This window comes from Pempheris klunzingeri, chromosome 22, assembly GCF_042242105.1.
Source record: "Pempheris klunzingeri isolate RE-2024b chromosome 22, fPemKlu1.hap1, whole genome shotgun sequence".
Lineage (NCBI taxonomy): Eukaryota > Metazoa > Chordata > Actinopteri > Acropomatiformes > Pempheridae > Pempheris > Pempheris klunzingeri.
The window spans coordinates 9,320,837-9,341,829 of record NC_092033.1 but is presented as its reverse complement, the minus strand read 5'-3'; the positions used below and the strand labels follow the sequence as shown (position 1 = coordinate 9,341,829).

At 42.9% G+C, this 20,993-nt stretch overlaps 2 protein-coding genes across 3 annotated transcripts in view; both read left to right on the top strand.

Annotated features, from left to right (window-relative positions):
- The window catches only part of atp2b1a (ATPase plasma membrane Ca2+ transporting 1a), a 37,049-nt gene extending 22,930 nt beyond the window's left edge, over nucleotides 1-14,119 (top strand). Inside the window, exons 8-22 of one of the 2 annotated variants that reach the window (XM_070854180.1) lie at nucleotides 413-568; nucleotides 779-993; nucleotides 1,251-1,493; nucleotides 1,586-1,827; nucleotides 2,358-2,595; nucleotides 4,022-4,201; nucleotides 4,287-4,374; nucleotides 4,474-4,580; nucleotides 4,710-4,901; nucleotides 5,604-5,817; nucleotides 5,935-6,146; nucleotides 6,306-6,413; nucleotides 7,161-7,349; nucleotides 7,975-8,064; nucleotides 10,789-14,119. In XM_070854180.1, coding sequence (XP_070710281.1) covers nucleotides 413-568; nucleotides 779-993; nucleotides 1,251-1,493; nucleotides 1,586-1,827; nucleotides 2,358-2,595; nucleotides 4,022-4,201; nucleotides 4,287-4,374; nucleotides 4,474-4,580; nucleotides 4,710-4,901; nucleotides 5,604-5,817; nucleotides 5,935-6,146; nucleotides 6,306-6,413; nucleotides 7,161-7,349; nucleotides 7,975-8,064; nucleotides 10,789-11,181 — 2,867 coding nt within the window. In that variant the 3' untranslated portion in view covers nucleotides 11,182-14,119. The remainder of the gene's footprint in view (nucleotides 1-412; nucleotides 569-778; nucleotides 994-1,250; nucleotides 1,494-1,585; nucleotides 1,828-2,357; nucleotides 2,596-4,021; nucleotides 4,202-4,286; nucleotides 4,375-4,473; nucleotides 4,581-4,709; nucleotides 4,902-5,603; nucleotides 5,818-5,934; nucleotides 6,147-6,305; nucleotides 6,414-7,160; nucleotides 7,350-7,974; nucleotides 8,065-10,788) is intronic. The other variant, XM_070854181.1, reaches the window with a different exon arrangement.
- Nucleotides 14,120-15,582: 1,463 nt separating this feature from the next.
- On the top strand, nucleotides 15,583-20,949 carry mest (mesoderm specific transcript). The gene is made up of 12 exons (XM_070853841.1): nucleotides 15,583-15,666; nucleotides 15,966-16,155; nucleotides 16,776-16,855; nucleotides 16,955-17,032; nucleotides 17,137-17,273; nucleotides 17,392-17,450; nucleotides 17,746-17,786; nucleotides 17,915-17,985; nucleotides 18,085-18,186; nucleotides 18,277-18,353; nucleotides 19,102-19,165; nucleotides 20,397-20,949. The coding sequence occupies exons 2-12, from the start codon at nucleotides 16,002-16,004 to the stop codon at nucleotides 20,512-20,514; spliced, it is 981 nt and encodes a 326-aa protein (XP_070709942.1). The 5' UTR covers nucleotides 15,583-15,666; nucleotides 15,966-16,001; the 3' UTR covers nucleotides 20,515-20,949.
- Nucleotides 20,950-20,993: the final 44 nt, after the last annotated feature.

Below are 20,993 nucleotides of genomic sequence, written 5' to 3'. Positions count from 1 at the left end.
ACAGGAACTATAGAAAATGAAACTAAATAATACAGTTTGTTGCTGTTGACCACATACAGTTTATTTATTCACTGCTGTAACAGCAGAGTTTGTATTTCAGGTCTTGCAAATGTAAGCAAATAGGCATGGCGTCATTTGGTGCCTGATTGGAGAGTGCTGCTCCTGTGTGTCAGCTGGGTTATGCTGATTTGTTACTACTGCTAGACTGGTTTGATCAGAAAATCCTTCTCATTCCAAACAAGTGCTCTTTCTATAAATGCTGCAATCTGTTGGAATATGGATATAATACAATTCAAATAGTGTACATTAAATATCTGAATCACTTGACGCCACTAACATGTTAGGTTTAAGACAGTAAGCAGCACTGTCAGATCATTTCATTTGGCAACTTTCTCGTGTTCTTTCGCTGCAGCTAAAGCACAGGATGGTGCTGCAATGGAAATGCAGCCTCTTAACAGTGACGAGGGAGCTGATGCAGAGGAGAAGAAGAAAGCCAACCTGCCAAAGAAAGAGAAGTCTGTTCTCCAGGGCAAACTGACCAAACTAGCTGTACAGATTGGCAAAGCAGGTGAGTCAGACAAAAACACTTGATTCTAGCTCAGCTGAGTGCTGTAGAGTGATACATTTTATCTGCTTGTACTCACTTTCACTTTACTGTATACATTTCAAATGTCCGATACTATTTTTTATCCAAAACTACCCCCATTATAAGTACCATGTTGGTAAATGATATCCACACAATTGATTGCTCATCGTCTTTATGTCTCATTCCCTACAGGACTGGTTATGTCAGCCATCACTGTTATTATCCTGGTGGTGCTGTTTGTAGTGGACACCTTCTGGATCCAGAATCTGCCCTGGGTCAAGGACTGCACACCCATTTACATTCAGTTCTTTGTCAAATTCTTCATCATTGGCGTCACTGTGCTGGTGGTGGCTGTTCCCGAAGGCCTGCCACTTGCTGTAACAATCTCCCTGGCATACTCCGTCAAGGTAAAGTGTCCCAGCCAAGTGATCCATGCCCAGTGCTGACCAGCTTACACTTTAGCCTATTAAAACTAGCAGGCCAGGCTGTTAAGTCAAGGAGACTTGGCTTACTGATACCCTAAAGCCAAGCTATGATCCCCTGTGCTGAAGTTGTTACCCAACAGGGGCTTAACTAGTCAAGAAGCTATAAAGTTCAATGTAGTACCGTTTATACACATTTCTTTGCGTTTAAGCATTTGATATACTGTTTTAACTCCCTACAGAAAATGATGAAAGACAACAACCTGGTGCGTCACTTGGATGCCTGTGAGACCATGGGCAATGCTACTGCCATCTGCTCTGACAAGACCGGTACGCTCACCATGAACCGCATGACTGTGGTGCAAGCCTACGTGGCGGAAAAGCACTACAAGAAGGTCCCTGAACCAGAGAACATCCCCTCCTCCGTTTTAGACCTCCTGATTCTGGGCATCGCAGTCAATTGCGCCTACACTACTAAGATCATGGTAGGCCAGACTAAAGCAATGTGGCTTTAAAATTCACTATATATCACCAAGGATGTTGCCTGTATTCACTGCCTTCATACTTTTTCCTTCAGCCTCCAGAGAAAGAAGGGGGCCTGCCTCGGCAGGTGGGTAACAAGACCGAATGTGCCTTGCTTGGCTTTTCTAATGACCTGAAGCGCGACTACCAGGCTATTCGTGCCGAGATCCCCGAAGAGAAACTGTACAAAGTTTACACCTTCAACTCAGTCCGCAAGTCTATGAGCAGTGTGTTGAAGATGGCTGATGGCAGCTTCCGTATGTTCAGCAAAGGAGCCTCCGAAATTCTCCTAAAAAAGTAAGAAATCTGCTTCATCTTTGGTTTTTACATATCGGATTGTGTGGTTGTCTGTCACTTCTGTCCACATGAATTATTCGAGTTGCTGAAAGGTTATTCCTTAGGTTTTTTACTTGTTCCAGCTGGCCAGACTTTGTAGTAAATGATATGTGTAATGTCTTAAGCAGCTAAGAAGTTCAAGTGCATCCCACCCAAGCCCCTTACTTTGCGACTTAAAAACAGGCACTGAGAAAATGAGCCGGTAACAACTCTGTAAGCCTCTTAACCAAGCAGGCTTCTTTTTAACCCACAGAGGGCTTAGTGTGACTTCTTACTACTGCAGCTCACCATTCAAATGCTTTGTCTTCTCCTCTGCCCTCAACCCTTTATCTCATCTAAATTATTTTCTCCTTTTATGATTCCATACTTACTTTTTTATCCACATCTCTCAACTACATCTCTCTTAACGCCCTTCTTCCTCTGGATATATTGCTCTGTTACACTCCACCCTCTTTTATTAATGTATATTCTATATCCTTTTTTCTTCCCAGGTGCTATAAAATCCTGACCGCAAATGGTGAGCCTAAGGTGTTTCGCCCACGGGACAGAGATGACATGGTTAAGAAAGTGATTGAGCCCATGGCATCTGAGGGCCTGAGGACCATCTGCCTTGCATATAGAGATTTCCCTGCCTCTGAGGGGGAGCCTGAGTGGGACAATGAAAATGATATCCTCAGTGGGCTGACCTGCCTCTGCGTGGTGGGCATTGAAGACCCCGTTAGACCTGAGGTTAGTGTCTACACATGCAAGGACGCACATCAAAATTGCTGTTTTAATTAAAACCGTAAGAGAGAGAGCTTAATTTCATAGACGTAATTGCTTGTGGGGTCACCTAAAGTGCGTGAATATTACAAACAGATTTCACAGATGTGAGTGCCATTAACAAAACTGGTCAGATGGTGTCTAAGAGACCACGTCTAGCAGACGACATCTAGCACTAAAGATAAATCCCACGATGGGGCGAACTGCTGTGACATGGTGGAATTGGCAGCTTTTTCAGCTTTCAGCTCCTGTGTTTTGGGCCTGCGCTACTGTCTTTATTATTTCCATGTGTTGTTGGGCTGGAGGGAGGGGGGGCAATATCATTTAAAAATTGAGATAATGACATTCTCACAAAGTCTCTCCTGGAAGACCTTAATCAGAGACAAAAATAGTTGCCAAGAATGCAAAACGAGGGTTAGTTCAGAGAGAAGTTCAGACCGTTGTCTCCACAGTTGGCCAATACAGAAGAGTTTGTCCATAGCTCGGACTTTCCTGTGTCATAAAGGTGCAGGGTCGTCAAAGGGTGTCTGAAGGTATTTCTGGGGGTCAGGAGTTAGTTGTCCACTGATCACAGGGTCGGTGGTTCGATCCCCACCTCCTACAGTAAGACACTGACCAACCAAATTACTCTAGATGGTTGTTCAGCTTGCTGCTGTCGTGTGTGTGTGTGTGTGTGTGTGTGTGTGTGTGTGTGTGTGTGTGTGTGTGTGTGTGTGTGTGTGTGTGTGTGTGTGTGTGTGTGTGTGTGTGTGTGTGTGTGTGTGTGTGTGTGTGTGTGTGTGTGTGTGTGTGTGTGTGTGTGTGTGTGTGTGTGTGTGTGTGTGTGTGTGTGTGTGTGTAAATGAGTGAATAAGTGGCAAAAAATCTTGTTAAGTGCTTTGCATAAAAGCTCTGTATAAATGTAGCCCTCAGGCTTCCTGAGTAAAGCACAAACATTGAACGACAGTAGACACTGTGTCAGCCATTTTTAAACATGAGGAGTGGCTCCACTTTGGTGCAAGCATCAAAAGGAAAAAAACTGAACCGGTACAGGGGTTATGATACCAGGGCTTTCGAGGGAGTGATTCCACAGTGAGACAATTAAATAAATGCTTGAAACTGAACTGGGTTATTAGCTTGACATTTTACCATTTTGTGCCAGACAGGTAGCATCCACTCAAGTTGTTTGCTCGTAATAACTGCCTGTGGTTTGGAAGAGGCTTGATAAGAGCAGCGAGACTCCACCATACAGTCTCTAAATAATAATGTCCACTTGACAAAACAAGAAATGATTTGATTCAGTCTGAAAATACAGAAGTATAGCTGAGCCCAAATTTAATTTTGACACCCCCAGCGATATGCAAAGTTAACATGCATTTCCTCTATCATTGTGTCATCATCCACTTTCCTTCAGGTCCCAGACGCCATCAGGAAATGCCAACGTGCTGGTATCACGGTGCGGATGGTGACTGGAGACAACATCAACACAGCCCGAGCCATCGCCACCAAATGTGGCATCCTACTGCCCGGAGACGACTTCATCTGCCTGGAGGGCAAAGAGTTCAACCGAAGGATACGCAATGAAAAAGGAGAGGTGGGCCACGGCAAAATCCTGTACCTCAGAGACTGTTGAAAATGTACTATTGGGATTCTATTAGGGTTTTGTCTCATGTTTCTAGATTGAACAAGAACGCATTGACAAGATCTGGCCCAAACTACGAGTACTGGCTCGCTCTTCCCCCACAGACAAACACACCTTAGTGAAAGGTAGTTCTGTTTTTCTGGTATGGGTATTTATGAGAAATGTTTTGTTGTCACTGAAGGCTTCAGTGTTTCATTTCAAACGTTCACGTTTTACTTTTCTAGGTATTATTGACAGCACAGTGATAGAACAGAGACAAGTGGTAGCGGTGACAGGAGATGGTACCAATGATGGCCCTGCCTTGAAGAAAGCTGATGTTGGCTTTGCCATGGTGAGTTTTTCCTCTGTTTACTATTGTTAATTAGACTCCAGCCCTTGTCAAAACAGATGGTTAATTTTGAGTAATTCTAATGTGATCACAAGCGGACAGAATCTTGATTGTCGTCTTTTTTGTCCGCAGGGTATTGCCGGCACAGATGTAGCCAAAGAGGCATCTGACATCATTCTGACTGACGACAATTTTTCCAGCATAGTCAAAGCCGTCATGTGGGGACGCAACGTCTACGACAGCATCTCCAAGTTCCTCCAATTTCAGCTAACCGTCAATGTGGTGGCCGTCATCGTAGCATTTACAGGAGCCTGCATCACACAGGTTAGCTCCAGCAGAGTCTGTTTCATGTCAATTGGGGAAAAAATGCGTTGGTCTCTAGTGTGAGGGTGGTTAAACTGTTTTCTTCTCTCGTTCACACTTTGTGCCACAGTTTTGGTTTTTTTTTTAGTTGTTTAGTTGACTATATCCTGCATGTCTCAATATTTGCTGTATGTTGTTTCTAAAGAGACCTATTTATACAATTATTTCATGCACCAGAAAGACCTGTGTTCTGCAGCCTGATGCACTGATTAAAGTGATTTCTTTTGCTTTTCTACCAAAATATTGCAGACTTATCTTAAGTAGTCAATTTAGGACACCTAATTGTCTTGATTTCCATAAAGGTCCTGTCCTGTAACCATACCTGTTTGCATGCGAAATGTAATTTCACTCCAAGGATTTCTTTCCCACCTATCAATCGTAGACCTCAAAATACTCCTCCATGCTCACGCTGTCACAGTTTGTAAACGCACACTCAGTTATACTGCAGACGACAAAATAATTTGTCTTCCACCTGCAATTTGCCTCATGTCTGAAATATCTATAATAGATACTCTGAATTTCCATGATGTCTGAGAAATTACAGTATGTGTGACAGTAATGTGAATCTTGTAGGTGGGATATATATTTTTTTTTATCCCTTGCTTTTTCCCTCCCTCCTCTCAACCTAATTTGGTGCCCCCCTCTCTCTCTCTCCACCTCCAGGACTCTCCACTGAAAGCAGTACAGATGCTATGGGTCAACCTCATCATGGATACCTTTGCCTCACTTGCCCTGGCCACAGAGCCCCCCACAGAAGCCCTGCTGCTAAGGAAGCCATATGGCCGCAACAAGCCTCTCATCTCCCGCACCATGATGAAGAACATCCTGGGCCAGGGAGTCTTCCAGCTTGTCATCATCTTTACTCTGCTCTTTGCCGGTAAGAAACTATACTGTCTAGTTCTTCATGCACACCTGAGGCAGTGAACACTTGGTGTGTTTACTGGATGGATCTGTCCATTTTTTTTTAACAAATTCCCTCTGACTGCTCCTGTAGGAGAGAGAATTTTTGACATTGACAGCGGCAGGAATTCCCCCCTCCACGCCCCGCCTTCTGAACACTACACCATTGTCTTCAATACCTTTGTACTGATGCAGCTTTTTAACGAGATCAATGCCCGCAAGATCCACGGTGAAAGGAATGTCTTTGATGGCATCTTCAACAACATTATCTTCTGTAGTATTGTCTTTGGTACCTTCATTATCCAGGTAAAGTAGACTGGATGCTTCTGTGGCTAACTTGTTGTGTTTGGTGACTCATACATGAAAAAAAAAAAAAAAGACGATCGGTCCCACGAGACTTGCAATCTACAAATGTTAAATGTAATAGTTTGCTCTCTAATTCTGCCTCTCCTCCTGCTCCTGTAGATCGTCATAGTGCAGTGGGGAGGGAAGCCGTTCAGCTGCGTGGCTCTGACCATCGACCAGTGGCTGTGGTGCACTTTCTTAGGCTTTGGCTCTCTTCTATGGGGGCAGGTATGATGTGACAATACAGCTGAGCTTCACCTTCAGTTGGCCAGATAATAAAACATGGTATGACACTGCCCCCCTGTGTTGGAGTTGGCTTAGTGGGTGTCTAATGGTGGCAAAGCGGCGTAGCAGTACAGTATGTTCTACTGCTGCGAAGAGACATGTAAACTCCAAAATTTAAAAATGAATACTCAATTCATTTTGAGCAAATCACATCGTGTAGTTATACTTCAGAAGACATAGTTTTAGTCACACGTAAATTTTTCTGCAGCCACCAGAATTATCAAAATATCAAAAACCCTTTTTACTGATGAAATTGATTGATCGATTGATCTGCTTTATTTTCTGCATATTATTTGGGTTTGTTTGCCATATTGTAGTTAAAATTAATTGTCTGTTTATAATTTCTGACAGTGATGGATTGAGGGTTGAGATTCCTCACCGCTGTTGTTGACAATGGCGGAGAGCCATAATGAATGTTTGATGTAATTCTAGTTTGCTCTTGCTGCCCACGCTCTCATCCTACAGAGCAGTGCGCATAATGTGTCATTATCTGCTCTCATCAATTCAAATAGAATGATGTCGCCAACGTTTTCTGACAAGACACAAGTAAACAGGGCCGCCTTTCTGGCTGCTTAATGTCCACGAAGCACTCAGAAACGCGGCTTGTTCTGCCATAATGAAATGTCACTTAGCCAGGCTGAAGAGTGTAACATCACCAGAGCCGCTCATGTAAATCCTGATGTCTTCCAGGTGATCTCCTCGATACCCACCAGCCGCTTAAAATTCTTGAAAACAGCCGGCCACGGCACCCAAAAAGAGGAGATCCCAGACGAGGAGCTGGAGGAGCTGGAGGACATGGATGAGATTGACCATGCCGAACGGGAGCTTCGCCGCGGCCAGATCCTCTGGTTCCGAGGCCTCAATCGCATCCAGACTCAGGTAACAATCTGCAGACCGTCCCTGTGTACCACCGAACACCGCACCCAACACCAAGGGAATCAAAAGCCATAAACCCTTTAACTCTCTATTGCTCCTCCAGCTTAAAATCTATGTTTGGTTCTTTCTCTCGGCATTCTTAAAGAATGGCTTGTGCCCTAAAAACAAAAGCCTTCCCTCTAATTTTTCTGTTCTGCTTCTGAGCTAAAGCGGGTTCCTATGCCCAGTTCTGACTCGGCCTGAATCTATCTGCTAAAACCCGACCAGTTTGAAGGTACTGATGAGAAGCAAGTGAATTGGATTGGATGGAAGCACGCTAGAACAGCTGAATGTTCAAATGGTACTGGCATGGCTATAGTTGGAAGTATGAAAGGATTCTGCAGAGAAAAGAGTGAAAGCGAGGTCAGATTTTGGAATCAGAGCTCCGTCCAATCAGTGCCTTTAAACCCAACCACCCCCTTTTTCCTCTCTCTTTTTAACTATAATGCCTAAATCCAATTTCCAAGTGACATTTTTCTATGGTTACTGGTGCCTTTTCTTTATTTTTCTCTCTTTTCTCTCTCCTCTGGCTGTGTTGTGTTTTATTTCCTCTGGGCTTTCTCCTGTCACGCTGTCTGATTCTTTGCAGATGGATGTAGTGAGTGCGTTCCAGAGTGGAACTTCCTTTCAGGGGGCTCTAAGGCGGCAGGCCTCCAACTCCAGCCAACAACAGCACGATGTAACCAATGTTTCTAGCCCTACACATGTAGCCTTTTCTACTACTACCACTACTGCCACTGCCGCCAACACCGCTTCTGCCACTGTGGGGTGTGAGTGCGTGTTCTCCTCTAGTGCATGAGACTTTTATTTCTTCTGTTCTTCTAACATCTTCCTCCTCCACTCTTCTTCTCACCTAACGTTGACACTTTGACTCTCTCATGCTTCTCCTAATGTCCCCCTCCCCTGTTTTTCTTCAAAAAAAAAAAAAAAAAAACACCAAAATTTACATCTTCCATATTGCTTCGATAACACTGCTGTGTATATATATGTACCCTGTAACCAGGTCGCTTCCAGTGTCAAGGTGTTTTCTCTGTGTCATCATGTTTTCTGTTCTGCTTCTGCTTCGGTCTCACAAATGGAAAGATTTTACTGTTATCTCATGGGGGAGGTGGGGGGCGTGGGGGTGATGTGTATTTATCATTTGACAAAAATTACATTCTGGATTGACAGTCACCAGGTTTGTCTGCAGCTGCCTCAGTCTGCTCTGTGCCCCCGTAGCACCCATGGGTCTGTGTTGCAGCTCTCTAGTCCCTAGTCAGGTAAATGTTTTGAGTATACGCCCATGATCACGGTCTAAAACAATAGACACAAACAACGACATGGACCTAATGTGAGCAAATCTGTCCCGAGTGTCAGTGGACGTCTTGTCAGTCAGTGGTGAAATAATGACCTTTTCTCCTCCTGCTGTGGTTGTTTGTGGGGGTTTGCTGAGGGTGTATAAAGAGGGGGGGGGGCAAGGGAGCGGCTCTGGTGGCACCCTATAGCGGATAAGCAGCTGCAGTAGTTGTTTTTTTGCCTTGTTTGGATGTGCAGAGTTTTGAAAGGTCTGGCAGCCTTCACATCACTCAGCGTGGAAGATCACTACATCCGAGAGCGGTTACGGACCATTTGGTGATGGTATTTCCTAAGGCCTTCCTCTTACAAGAGCTGCGTTGCTCTTGACAGCAACTCTTTTTCTCTTCCAGATCTTCCCAGGCGCACCATCTGACCAGCCGTGGATTTTTAATGTCTAACAGATGTCCGAAAAGAGCTTAATGGAATGAACGGCCGTGCTCTTGAATGTAAACATGTGGGACTTTCCCCAGACACATTAACATCAGATCCAATGTTGTTTTTCCCCGGCATGTCGAAGTATTATGCAATGCTACAGTAATGTTTAGGTCCCCGTCTCAGGTGGAATCCCTGTAAATCTCTTGGATGGGACTTTTATGGGCCAGCGGGTGGTTTCCTTCTAAACTCTGAACTTTTCCTTTCAGGTGCTCGGGAAAAGAGTTTTCTTCAAGTCTTTTCTTTTTCTATGTGAATACTTGTTTGTTGGCAGAATGTGTCCACCTGGCAATGTGTTGCCAAAAAGAATGAATACCACTGACTCCCCACATATTCTTCTTTAGATTCTGTGAAATGTGTCATGGGCTATACTCAAAGGTTTACTACCATTGAACACAAGGTAGCGCCGCGCTCTGCATGGGTTCAAAGTCTCTGGTCTCGTTTGTGAGTTTTCTCTTTGTGCTGTTTTTGACATGTATACCAGCTTGTAGACATGCTTGGCTGCCGCAGCTTTTTTTGTTTTTACTCCACAAACATAAGCTATAACTGACCACCCCTTTCTGTCTGTCTCTCTTTCTTTTCTTCCTGTCTCTTTCTCTCTACTCCCCTGCCTGTCTCTCTTTCTTCCTGTCTCTCTGTCTCTCTGTCTCTCTCTTCACTCTTTTCCTAAGCATGTCCAACAACAGTAAACTCTTGTGTCGAGCCTCTGTCCTTTTTTCTCTTCGGATGTGTTCTTATCTAAAGAACAGCATTCCTCTCATCTCTTGGTTTATTTTTGCATTTTGATTAATCGGACACAGGCCTCTACCAAGTGTTTTGTGAACTACTACTGTACTCACAAAAAAAAAAACAACCATACATTGCATTGGGTTTGACACTGGTTTGTAACCTTCCTGAGATATTTATTGGCTGATTCTTGAAGTTAATACACGAATTTGAAGAATAGTTTTTCTACAAGCACAGAATCCCATGCAGGTTTGTTTCCACCGGATGCAACTGTAGCTTTCTATCTCTCAGAAACATTTGTTCACTGAGATCTGAGCTGAGTCCGTACAGGCTACAGTCTGTCACACACTACTGCACCCCGAAGTCTTTCTTATGCCTCCAGTTCAGCTCGTGCTTTTAGTCGTAGGTATTAGCACAGCGTCCCCCCATCCGCCCCCCTCAGATGAGCTTTTAAATTCAGTGTAATTTCTACTTCTTCCACACATTCAATACGCTAGAATGAATATGTTGGTGGGACAGAGGCTCACTTAGAGAATCAGGGAGTGAAACTGAAATGAATGTAACTGAATATTGGCTGCTCCAGTTCAGACCTTTAAACTAGTGTGAGGTTTTGCTGTGGTTTTATTTTTTAGGCTAACGTAGTCTAGACAACGGGTAACGACAACTTACAAGTTGTAATTTCACAGCTCGACGTAACACACCTGCACGTGTCTCTGAGAGTTTCCCCCCTCACTGATAATTTTTTTGCCCCTAAAACTCACCTATTATTGACCCAATAAAACCTGCGCCCTCGGTTTTTATCTGTGGTGATTTCCAGGTGTTGAAATTCAAAACGCACACGAATCACTGCTGAATGTGACTAAATGTCTGCCCTTCCCGCTCCCTGTCCCTTCTCCCTCCCTCCCTCCAGATCCGGGTGGTGAATGCATTCCGCAGCTCCATCTCCCTCTATGAGGGGCTGGAGAAGCCCGAGTCGCGATCTTCGATCCACAACTTCATGACCCACCCCGAATTTCGGATAGAGGACTCTGAGCCCCATATTCCCCTCATAGACGACACCGACGCAGAGGACGACGCTCCCACCAAGCGCAACTCCGCCAGCCCCCGCAACACCACGCCCACGCCGCCCTCACCCACGCCCGCCACCACCACCACCGCTGCCCCCCCCACACCGGTCTCTCCCTCACCAAACCAGAACAATAACGCCGTGGAGAGCAGTAACCACCTCCTCCCAGACGGCCCCAAATCAGGAACCCCCTCGGCCCCGGGGAGCCCCCTACACAGCCTGGAGACCTCCCTTTGATCTGACCCCGCTCCACGCGTCACCACCATGTTTCTGCCCGCCACCAAGGAGCTCAACTCAGACAAAACGAACGAACACTTGGAGAGGAGAGACGGAGGGCCAGAGGGAGAGCGGAGTCTTGTGCGAGCTTGGCTTGGGCTGGACTAAAAGAACAGCAAACATTCAGAGGAATGTACGGCTTGGTGTGGATGCTTTGGTCTTCTTTTATTTTTGGTTCTTATTAATACCCCGCTGCAACACGAGGACTCTGTCTCCAGCCCTCCCTCCTCGGTAACTTTTGTTTTTCTTGTTAAACAAGGGGTGATTATAAACTCAGATTGAAAGTGACCTGTTTTTATTATTCTATTGTTATTATTATTATTATTATTATTATTATTATTATTGTTATTATTTTAATTGAGAAGGGGAGGTCCTCCTCCTGGCTTGAAGATCGTCTGTAAGAATTATGAAAGAACCTTTAGCTTCTCTTTTATCTGAATGGTGTTGTATATTTATCTCTTTGGCCCTTGCTCATTCAAAACTTATTTCTGCTCCATTGGCTGTTAATATTTTGAGTTATTTATGTTTTTGGAAAAAGCAGGTCTGTTTACAAAGTTTGTAGATACTTTTTTTCTGTTTGTAGGCAAAAGAGCTTCCTGATGTATGATGCAGAAAACTGGGACAGAATAAAAAATGAATGAGAGGATTATTTCAGATACTGCTGTATTTTCAGGAAAAAAGGGTGTTTCTATTGAAACTTAACTATTTTTGCCTGCAAGTTTTATTTGTTATATATTTGTAGATAAATGTAGAACCTTCTAGCCAAACCGATAAACACTAAGGCTTGTATAGAAAAGAGGTCCATGGGGCGAGGCGTTTTCACAGGAGACGGGACGGGGAAGACGATCAGGGCCTCTGTCCACTAACATTGCTATAAATATTTACTTCTTCCATTTCTTCAATAGTTTTCATGTGCACAAAACCTTCTGGAGTTCTGGATTCTCTTTTCATTCATTATGTTGTGTTCAAGGATTTCCACATGTTGAAAGGTTCACTCATTAAAGGGATTTAGGAACATATATATATAAATATATCTGGGCCCGTATTTAGCAAGCATCTCAGGATGACACCCAGAATCATGCTGAAAGCTGGAACAGGAAACAAAGTCTTACCTCAGAGTCGGACATGAGGTCCTTACGAAGCCTCCTGCAGTCACTTTCAGCGGCAAGTAGACCTTCTTTTAGATTTCTTTGTGATTTTCTGACACTTTGCACCATGTAATGAAAATATCGCCTCGTAGATAATATTAGTTACGTTCAAAAGAGGCTGATCCAGATTGTTTGATGTGAAAAGTAAATACCTTCACTTGTGGGTGTATTATGAGATAATTTATGCACGTTAAGGCTTGAAATTTGTTTTTGCCAAAACTCATAAAAGCACTAAAACGACCTCATCAGCTTTTTTGTTTATTTATCTTTTTTTTTCTAAACCACCACTGAAGTTGAAACTAGCGACTAACACTAAATAGACAGAACGTGAATGTGCCTTGGCTACAATAAGAATTTAGACGTTGCTTTGTCCCTCATTTGCCACCTGCAGGTAACTGTTACTCCTACAGCTAAACGTAGGACCAAATAAGCCTCATTCTGATCGTCCTGGGTCACTTCTGAGTTCCTCTCTCTGGATGCTTGATAAATATGGACCCTAGTCATCATTTGTAAAAAGAATTGGTGCAGTTAATTTTTTTTTTTCTCCTCAGCAAAACATTAGCCCCCTGCCAATGTACAATATTGACATTTGTTTACTCAGGCATAGAAAAAGTATTTAATTTAAAAGGAATCTATAAAGAAGGAACCTTTTAACTTCAGACTTTGTGTATTTAGATAGTGAAACATTAGTCTTGGTCAAAAAGCAAGTGAATTATTTTCATATTTCATTCAAACTTCTAACATCACGCCTTAGAAAAAAAAACTTAATTTTACTCCTCCGACTTCTTGGTTTGTTGACATTTTAAAAATCAAAAACAGAGGGTGAAAAAAAAAAAAAGGCTTATTTTGTTATTATTTTTTCAACCCTGTCCATAAGATTCCTTTCACCATGAATAAATGTTGCTGCATTTGATTTGTTTGTAGAATATTTTTGACACCTGATGTACTGGAAACGCTAAAGAATTGGACATGTGCATTTTTCAAGAATAAAGACTAGGCATACACTGGTATCTATCTGCACAGGGTACTTTATTTCATAGCAGCGTTCCTTGGGGAAAAAGAATTTTGATACAAATCATAATAAAAAAAATGTACCTTTGTATTTTTATGATGATACTGATGATACCTTTCATCGTACTAAACCAATTTTGGATGATTTGACACCAATCATGTTATACAGGGAGGGTTTTGGCCACTAAAAATGTGTGTTGTTCTGGAATATTCATCTCAGGGTGCAAGTGGTGTGAAAGAGAACAGGCCTCTTTTCAGTTTGTACATTATCACACTTAATTCAATGTTTGGGACGGTGCTTGTCAGCCGCACAGGGTGACCCGGCCAGCAAGCTGCAGATTCTCCCTGCAGCCTGCTGCTCGCCGTCGCCTGGACGGGGGGGGGGGGGAGGAAGTGGAGATGTTATATCACAACGTTCTCTGAGGAAGTAGTTTGTTTTCCTTGTTTTACAGATGACAAAAAAAAAAAAGCAGCTAGGATTGCATACAAAGCGAGAAATTGAAAAGACAAGCAGGATCCATATGAGGAGTTTGTTCTGTAGCTTCTTCCTGTAATGGGAATGAATGTTTTTCCATCTGTTTTATGGATTATTATTTTTTTATCTTTTAACATTTGGAAATAAAAGTACTTCATGTCTGTTTATCTTGAGCATTTTAAATGGATATCGTGATTGGATTTACATTTGAAACTTGTCGAGTAATGTGTATGGTTTTTAAAAATAAAAAATGTATTTAGCCTAACTGCAGGGCCATGTTTTTTATTTATGGAGCAGATTTTTGCATTCAAATGTGGACTCTTACATTTCTGCAGTGAAGGGAAAAACTCTTGGGCTTGAGTGAAGAGGATTTCACGCAAGAAAGCTGCTTTTCTGCATAACTGCACTATTTCCAGATGTATTGTGACCATTAGATTATAGCAAATGAGCAGAGCAACAGAATCGCTGTTAAATGTAGTGTAAACTCACGTTCTGTGAGAGGATTACAGAAACAATGTGATAACTGTAAAGCTCATTTATGAAGTGAGTTTTTGTCGAATTCATGTGCAGAGATCATTTAGATGAATGCCTGTTAAAACATTTTTATATCCTGTGTGGAAATAACGGCCGACTTTACTAACACCTGTCACAAATACAGCGTAGCTACTACAGCGATGGGTCATGATGAGAGGAATTATGCGTTTCATTTTTCCAGTTCTTTAGGTACAGTCGCTGACAGGAGGCACTAAGTTATTAGTGTTAACAGTCGCTCTGTCAGCAGACAGATGAGCAGGTCAGCAGGTCGAGGCCACTTCTCTGTCTGAGGTGAGCAGGTGAAGCTGTGGGAAAGCCCTGATTATTTTCATTATCAGTTAATATGCCAAACATTTTTCTCCATATTTTATTATTTTTTTACCTAAAAAAAAAAACGTTGGACGATAGTGAGAAACGTCCATTGCATTTTCCCACAGCCTGTGGTGATGTCTTCAAATTTCGTTTTTGCTTGTTTTATTGCTGTCCTCATGTAACATAGAAGATTAAGAAAATATTCATTTGAGAAGTTTTACTTAAAGACTGAAAACCTTTTTTTCCAATCGGCCTGCAATGTCACATGAACATCCACATGAACACAATTTTCTGCCAGGTTTTGGTCATTTATTTGTGCTTTTGTTTTCCTCGTTTACCTTAATATTTTGATGTGGACGGGACTAAATGTGGATCAAACAACACCTACACAGTATTTTCTCTTTATAAATATTGTCATGGATTATATATATTTTTATTTTTGTGTTTAGCGTAAATTGTTTCTTATTTTGTCATTTGTTTTTATTTTAAAAAAACACTTAAAAAGTACCATAAATGATGAATCAGTTTTATAATTTCAGCTCTTGATAAAGTGTCTTCACTATATTAGGCCTGTACTGTCGTTGCACATCCACACCAGCAGAGGGCAGTATTATTCTCTCTGGGTCGCCCTTTAAAACAAAGACTGTGTATTAATACGATGGCTCACTCGGTTTTGTCTTCACAGCGGGTGACGGCAGCCACAACCAGGTGCACCGCTCTTACATCCAGGTGATTTCTCCAGTCTGACTAGAAAACTAGAGGGACATGTGAACTCACGTCCTCACTGTGGATGTTGACATGCAATTGACGTTTGGTGAACCCGGAAGTAGGAGGAGAGTGTGACCTCTTCTCTTTTCGTCCTCTCTGCAACACCTTGGTTCGCTTCCGCCCCGCACTGTTTTCTGCGGTGATGCATCCTAAACAAGGGGCGAAGGTCTGCAGCCTGTGACAGGGCGCCGCATTTCTGTAAGTACTTCATTCTGCCACCGTGTGAGCCTCCTAAAATAAATACTAGTTGTAGTTTAATCAGTGCAGTAGAGGATTAGAGCTGTTTGGATCATCAATTTGCCGCCTTTCCCTCTGAAAGCAACCATTTTTAGCTAATTTACTGTAACGTTAACAGTGTCTGTCTGTGCACGTTAGTTCATAATATAACACTGTACCGCCTGGTGCAGGCAGAGTTGGCCTCACCTGCAGGGAGTCACATTCACCTGAACCTGCCCCCCCTCCTGTGGTCTCCCTGTCTGCTGCTGTTTGTCCCTCAGAGGCAGGAATGAGACTCCCCCACCGCTGAGCTCAACATGAGAGAGTGGTGGATTCATGTGGGTTTGATCTGCATCCCGCTGGTAGCCGTCTACCTGCACATCCCGCCCCCCCAGCTGTCACCCGCCCTGCAGAAGTGGCACAGCGCCGGGGAGGTGTTCCACTTCAGGGGCAGGGAGATCTTCTACAGGGGTGAGGAGAAAGTAGAGACCTCCCCATGTTACTTAGATCACAACAAATGTTTTTTTGCGTTACAAGTTTTCTCCAAATTATATTTTTAAGAATGCAAATGTTCAATTATCTAATTAAAAAAATGCACTAATTTACATGCATTTCCAGTTTCCACAACAGAAAGATCAACATTGGATACAGTTAGGTTTGAAATTCTGGTTTTGTGTTGATGAAGGACAGAATTTTGGATAATCTTTTTTTTTTTTCATTATCACTCCATAAATTAGAAAATACTGTCAACCATGAAAATTGAATTTTTTTTTGCCATGTTTTAGGAATAAAAATGTATATAAATGGGGCTGAATGAACGATATATGAACACAATCTCTAATGAAAAAACCCAACTGGAAGGTTTGCCGTGTGTTAGTGCTGTAAAGATATGGATTTAAAAAGAAATCTCTTGACAAAAATAAACCAAGTGTATTGACATAAACACCTAAATGTGTATTTTTCTTTCCACTTGTCTGAAAAAGGACATTTTATCGAATTGATGATTAGACTAATTGATTCACTGAGGAATCATCGAAGCATTAAATGTGGCTTTTTACATAATCTTTGTTCTTCATCCTTCCACAAACCAGACTCCTACGGCGCTTTGGGAAGCTCCGATGTCATCATTCTGCTCCATGGCTTCCCCACCTCCAGCTACGACTGGAACAAGGTAACCACACAGCACAACACACCGCTGAAACAATAACCAAAAACGTCAGGTGTTTTTGTGACCTGGCAGAGACCAAATCTGTGTGTTATTTCCACACAGATCTGGGAGCCGCTCGCCCAGCGCTTCCATCGAGTCATTGCACTGGACTTCCTGGGTTTCGGCTTCAGTGACAAGCCAGTGAGCCATTTTATTATTTCACAGATTAATTTCATGCTTCTTATGTTTCCTCTATGATGCCGTGATTCATCCACCCCCTGTAACTCAGTTTCTCACCGTCCCAGCGACCCCACAGGTACTCCATCTTTGAGCAGGCCAGCGTGGTGGAGGCCCTGGTGGCTCACTTGGGCCTCATCAACCAGCGAGTGAACCTGGTGTCACATGACTATGGAGACACAGTAGCCCTGGAGCTGCTCTACAGGTACCTCAGTGGATTCATGTAAAAACACAATAAAATGATTGAATTGCTAACATCCCTCCCTCATTCCCTCCCTCCCTCTCTCTCTCTCCCTCTCTCTCTCTCTGCTGTTGTTTCTCAGGAGTGACCAAAACCGCACAGGTCACCTGACCTTTAACAGCCTGTGTCTCTCTAATGGAGGTAGCGTGCGCTCTGTTTGCCTCACTCACCGTTGCTTTTCTGCACCAACAGCAGAGAGTTTACACTCCGTGAGGTAGAAAAAGCAGAAATCTTTAGCAGAAATCCACAAAATATCTGGATCTATCCTCTAAATTGGGGATTTAGGATTTGTGGACTGTTGGTCAGACAAAACACTTCACCTTCACGTTTGTGCTCTGAGAGTCATTAGCTCCAGCTCAGAAACATTTGAATGAATTCTAACTTTTGCTCTTGCTGTGAAACTCAGTCAGCGCTGAAACATTTATTATTCCAACAGGACTATTCCCAGAAACACATTACCCACGGCTGCTGCAGACGGTGAGTCACTTCTGTTCATCCTACATCTTGGCTCATGTGGTATCATCTAATGTTTCAGGAAGCCAATAGATGGCTCTGGTGTTTGGGTGCCTGCTGGGACTGAAACATTTTTGCTTTGTCTCCTAAAGATTCTGAAGGACTCCAGTTTTCTGGCTCCAGTTCTGACACGTCTCACCAACTACATGATCTTCCAAAAGGGGTAACACAACCTTTGCTTTGCTCCAGATTGGCAGATTGCAATCAAATCTATCTTTGTACCAGTTTGTAAGTAAGAAATCTACATTTTGTTGACCGGCAGGATTGGAGACGTGTTTGGTCCGTACACGCAGCCCACAGACGCCGAGTTCTGGGACATGTGGACGGGTTTACGCTACAATGATGGCAACTTAGTGTTGGACAGGTCTGTGTGTGTGTTTGCTTTGTGTTTAATTATCTCTGCTGCTGTTTCATCTCTGCTCACACATCTGTGATGTTGCCCTCTCCCCCTCAGTATCCTGCAGTACATCAACCAGAGATTGAAACACAGAGAGCGATGGGTGGGCGCGCTCACTTCCACCTTCGTCCCATGTGAGTTCGCAGTTGCATCAGACATCATCGTGATGTGCGTGTTGATAAATCAAGAGGGTGGAAGCTCTTTTGTGAGGGCCAAACTCTTCCTTAAGGTGTATTAACTCAGCAGCCTCGGCCAGAGAGCCGCTGATGCTAAGCTGCTTAGCCTGCGAGGAGAAGCCTCGTAGTCCATCTGTGATCCCGAGCTCAGGAGGGGGAAGTGGGGGCAGGGATGTGTGTGTGCGCGTGTGTGTTTGTGTGTGTGTGCGCGCGTGTGTGTGTGTGTGTGTGTGTGTGTGTGTGTGTGTGTGTGCTACTGACACAGACCTCATGTCAAATGCAGTAAATAGGCATTAGCCAGATTTTCCGAACCAGTTCTTCTGAATGATCGAATCAGTGAGTAAATGCGAAAGGCTGAGTTAAGTAAATGATGTGGCATCCAGCAAGATGTAAATCTGTCTGTCTGCGCCGAAAACTGGTCGGTTGGGTTGATTTCCATGAACATTTGTGGCTCCAGAGGAAGAATCCTAATGATGAGCTTTCCTCCACCACCAAACTATTAATTTGTCCAACACTTTGGTTTATGACCAAACACCAAAACTAAAGACGTTCCCATCAGCCTCAGCTGTGGACTCTTAGTCTAGTTTATTACAATAGTTCAGAAGTTAAGATTTAAATGAGCTACGCTGGTTAAACACTTCCCTTCTGTATCACTCCTCAGTCAGTCCTCACACTCATCCCTCCTTCATCCCTCCCTGTCTTTCAGTGCACATGATCTACGGCCCCCTGGACCCGGTCAACCCTCATCCCCAGTTCATCCGTCTTTACCAGTGAGTGCCCCCGCCTCTGATTGTTACACTGTGCTCAGATTATCTGTGATAAACTCATCTCCTGGCGTTCATCTTGGTTCAGCTCATGCGATGAATGTGTGGAAGGACAAATTGAGAGAAAGCAGGGTAGTTTTATAGATAGTCTGAGCATTTTCTTCTTTTCTGCTGTTAAGTAAAGTAGTAAAGTCTCCACATCGCTTGTTGTTTGGATATAAAATTGTGATTTCAGTGGATATAAATTAAGAAAAAGGTCTCACTTTTTAGAAAAATGGGTCTTTTGACTTAAGTTGCATTTGCAAATATGAGATCTAGCAAAAGAAACTTGACACTGGGTCTTAAAACATAAGTAGATGAGTTTCTGTCGTTTTTTTAAATTATTATTATTTTTAATTTTGTATTATTTTTTTGTTTGGCCATCCTACCTCTGATCTGCTTAAAAGATCTTATAGAATGAGAGTGCTGGTGGTGCAGAGGTAAAGGCAGGGGTTAGTAGCAGTAGTAGTAGTAGGTTCAACTCCTGTTGAAGGCTGGTAGTATCATATAATAGTCCTTTTATAAAAAAAAAAAAAAACTTTTACCCATCTTCTCTGTGGTGGTAGCCTCCTCCTTAGCTTCACTCTAAGTGGTCACCCTCATCTCTCACAGGGCCTGTAGGCACATGTTCAGTTCAGTGTTTCCACTTTTTACAACCGTTTCACTTTCTCTTGGGAATCTTGTTTACAGGTTTCACTATCAGGGACTCAGCTCACTTATTCACCATCTTTCACTGCTCTGCTATGTATAGTTGCGAATCTTTATTCATTCATTCGTTCGCTGCGGAGTTCCTCCTCAGAGACTCCGCTCAGTCTTGAACCGTCACCCTCGTGTCTGAGAGGTACACGTCTTTCCACTTCACCACCATCTTTCGTACTGATATTAGCTCCAGTTTGTTCTCATCATGTAGTCAGAGAGAAAAGAGATTTGGACTAAATCCTGTGCTTTCTACTCGTTATCGTCACTTTAAAATAGTTTTCCTCCAGATGATTAACACAAAGTCAATATAATTTTAAATTAAACATGGCTGGATTTGAACCCACAGCAAGATGATTGATGATCAGCACCTTAAACCACTGGACCACCAGAGTATTTCACTATGACATGACATCATTCGTCATCTTTATCTTATCTTATCTCCAAACACTCAGCTGTGATTGTTTGTAATAATTCTAATTTGTGCATCTTGTCCCTGCAGGCAGCTGGTCCGGAGGTCAACAGTCACAGTTTTGGACGAACACATCAGTCACTACCCTCAGCTGGAAGATCCCACCGGCTTCCTCAATGCATATTTCAATTTTATTCACTCTTTCTGAAGGGATACCAAACGTAACTCTCTCAATTTGAGAGTGAATTCACAACCTGTATGAGCTGTTTGGTAACACTTCAAAGTGATCAATGACCTTTCCTGATAATTCTAACTAAGATTTAATCACAAATCACGGACTAATTTATTAGCAGCAATCCCTAAACCATCAGTCACTACCATGGAAGATCAAATGAGCTAAAAACATGATTAATTGTATTTAACGCAACTCACTGACTCAGCTGATGGTGAGAGTTAATTTGTGAACCCTCAGAGAAAACATACTATGTTTGTTTGTGATTATTGAACATGAACTCTGGGACACCGTTTGATTCCCTCCATTTTCTGTTGGCTGTCCTGCAATCAGTTGCACTCTGAATTTTGATATGATTTTCTACATTTCTCTTGATGTCAATGAAAAACGAAATGCTGACTTTTCTTCAAATAAAACTAGTTTTTTAAATAAGTCTTTCTTGAATGAAACCTTCT

Bases quoted from the DNA above. Each gene is read 5' to 3' on its own strand.
- mest (XM_070853841.1), top strand. From the start codon at position 16,002: ATGAGAGAGTGGTGGATTCATGTGGGTTTGATCTGCATCCCGCTGGTA. The intron at 17,033-17,136 runs GTGAGCCATTTT...TCACCGTCCCAG, and splicing joins TCGGCTTCAGTGACAAGCCA to CGACCCCACAGGTACTCCAT. The intron at 18,187-18,276 runs GTCTGTGTGTGT...TCTCCCCCTCAG, and splicing joins GGCAACTTAGTGTTGGACAG to TATCCTGCAGTACATCAACC.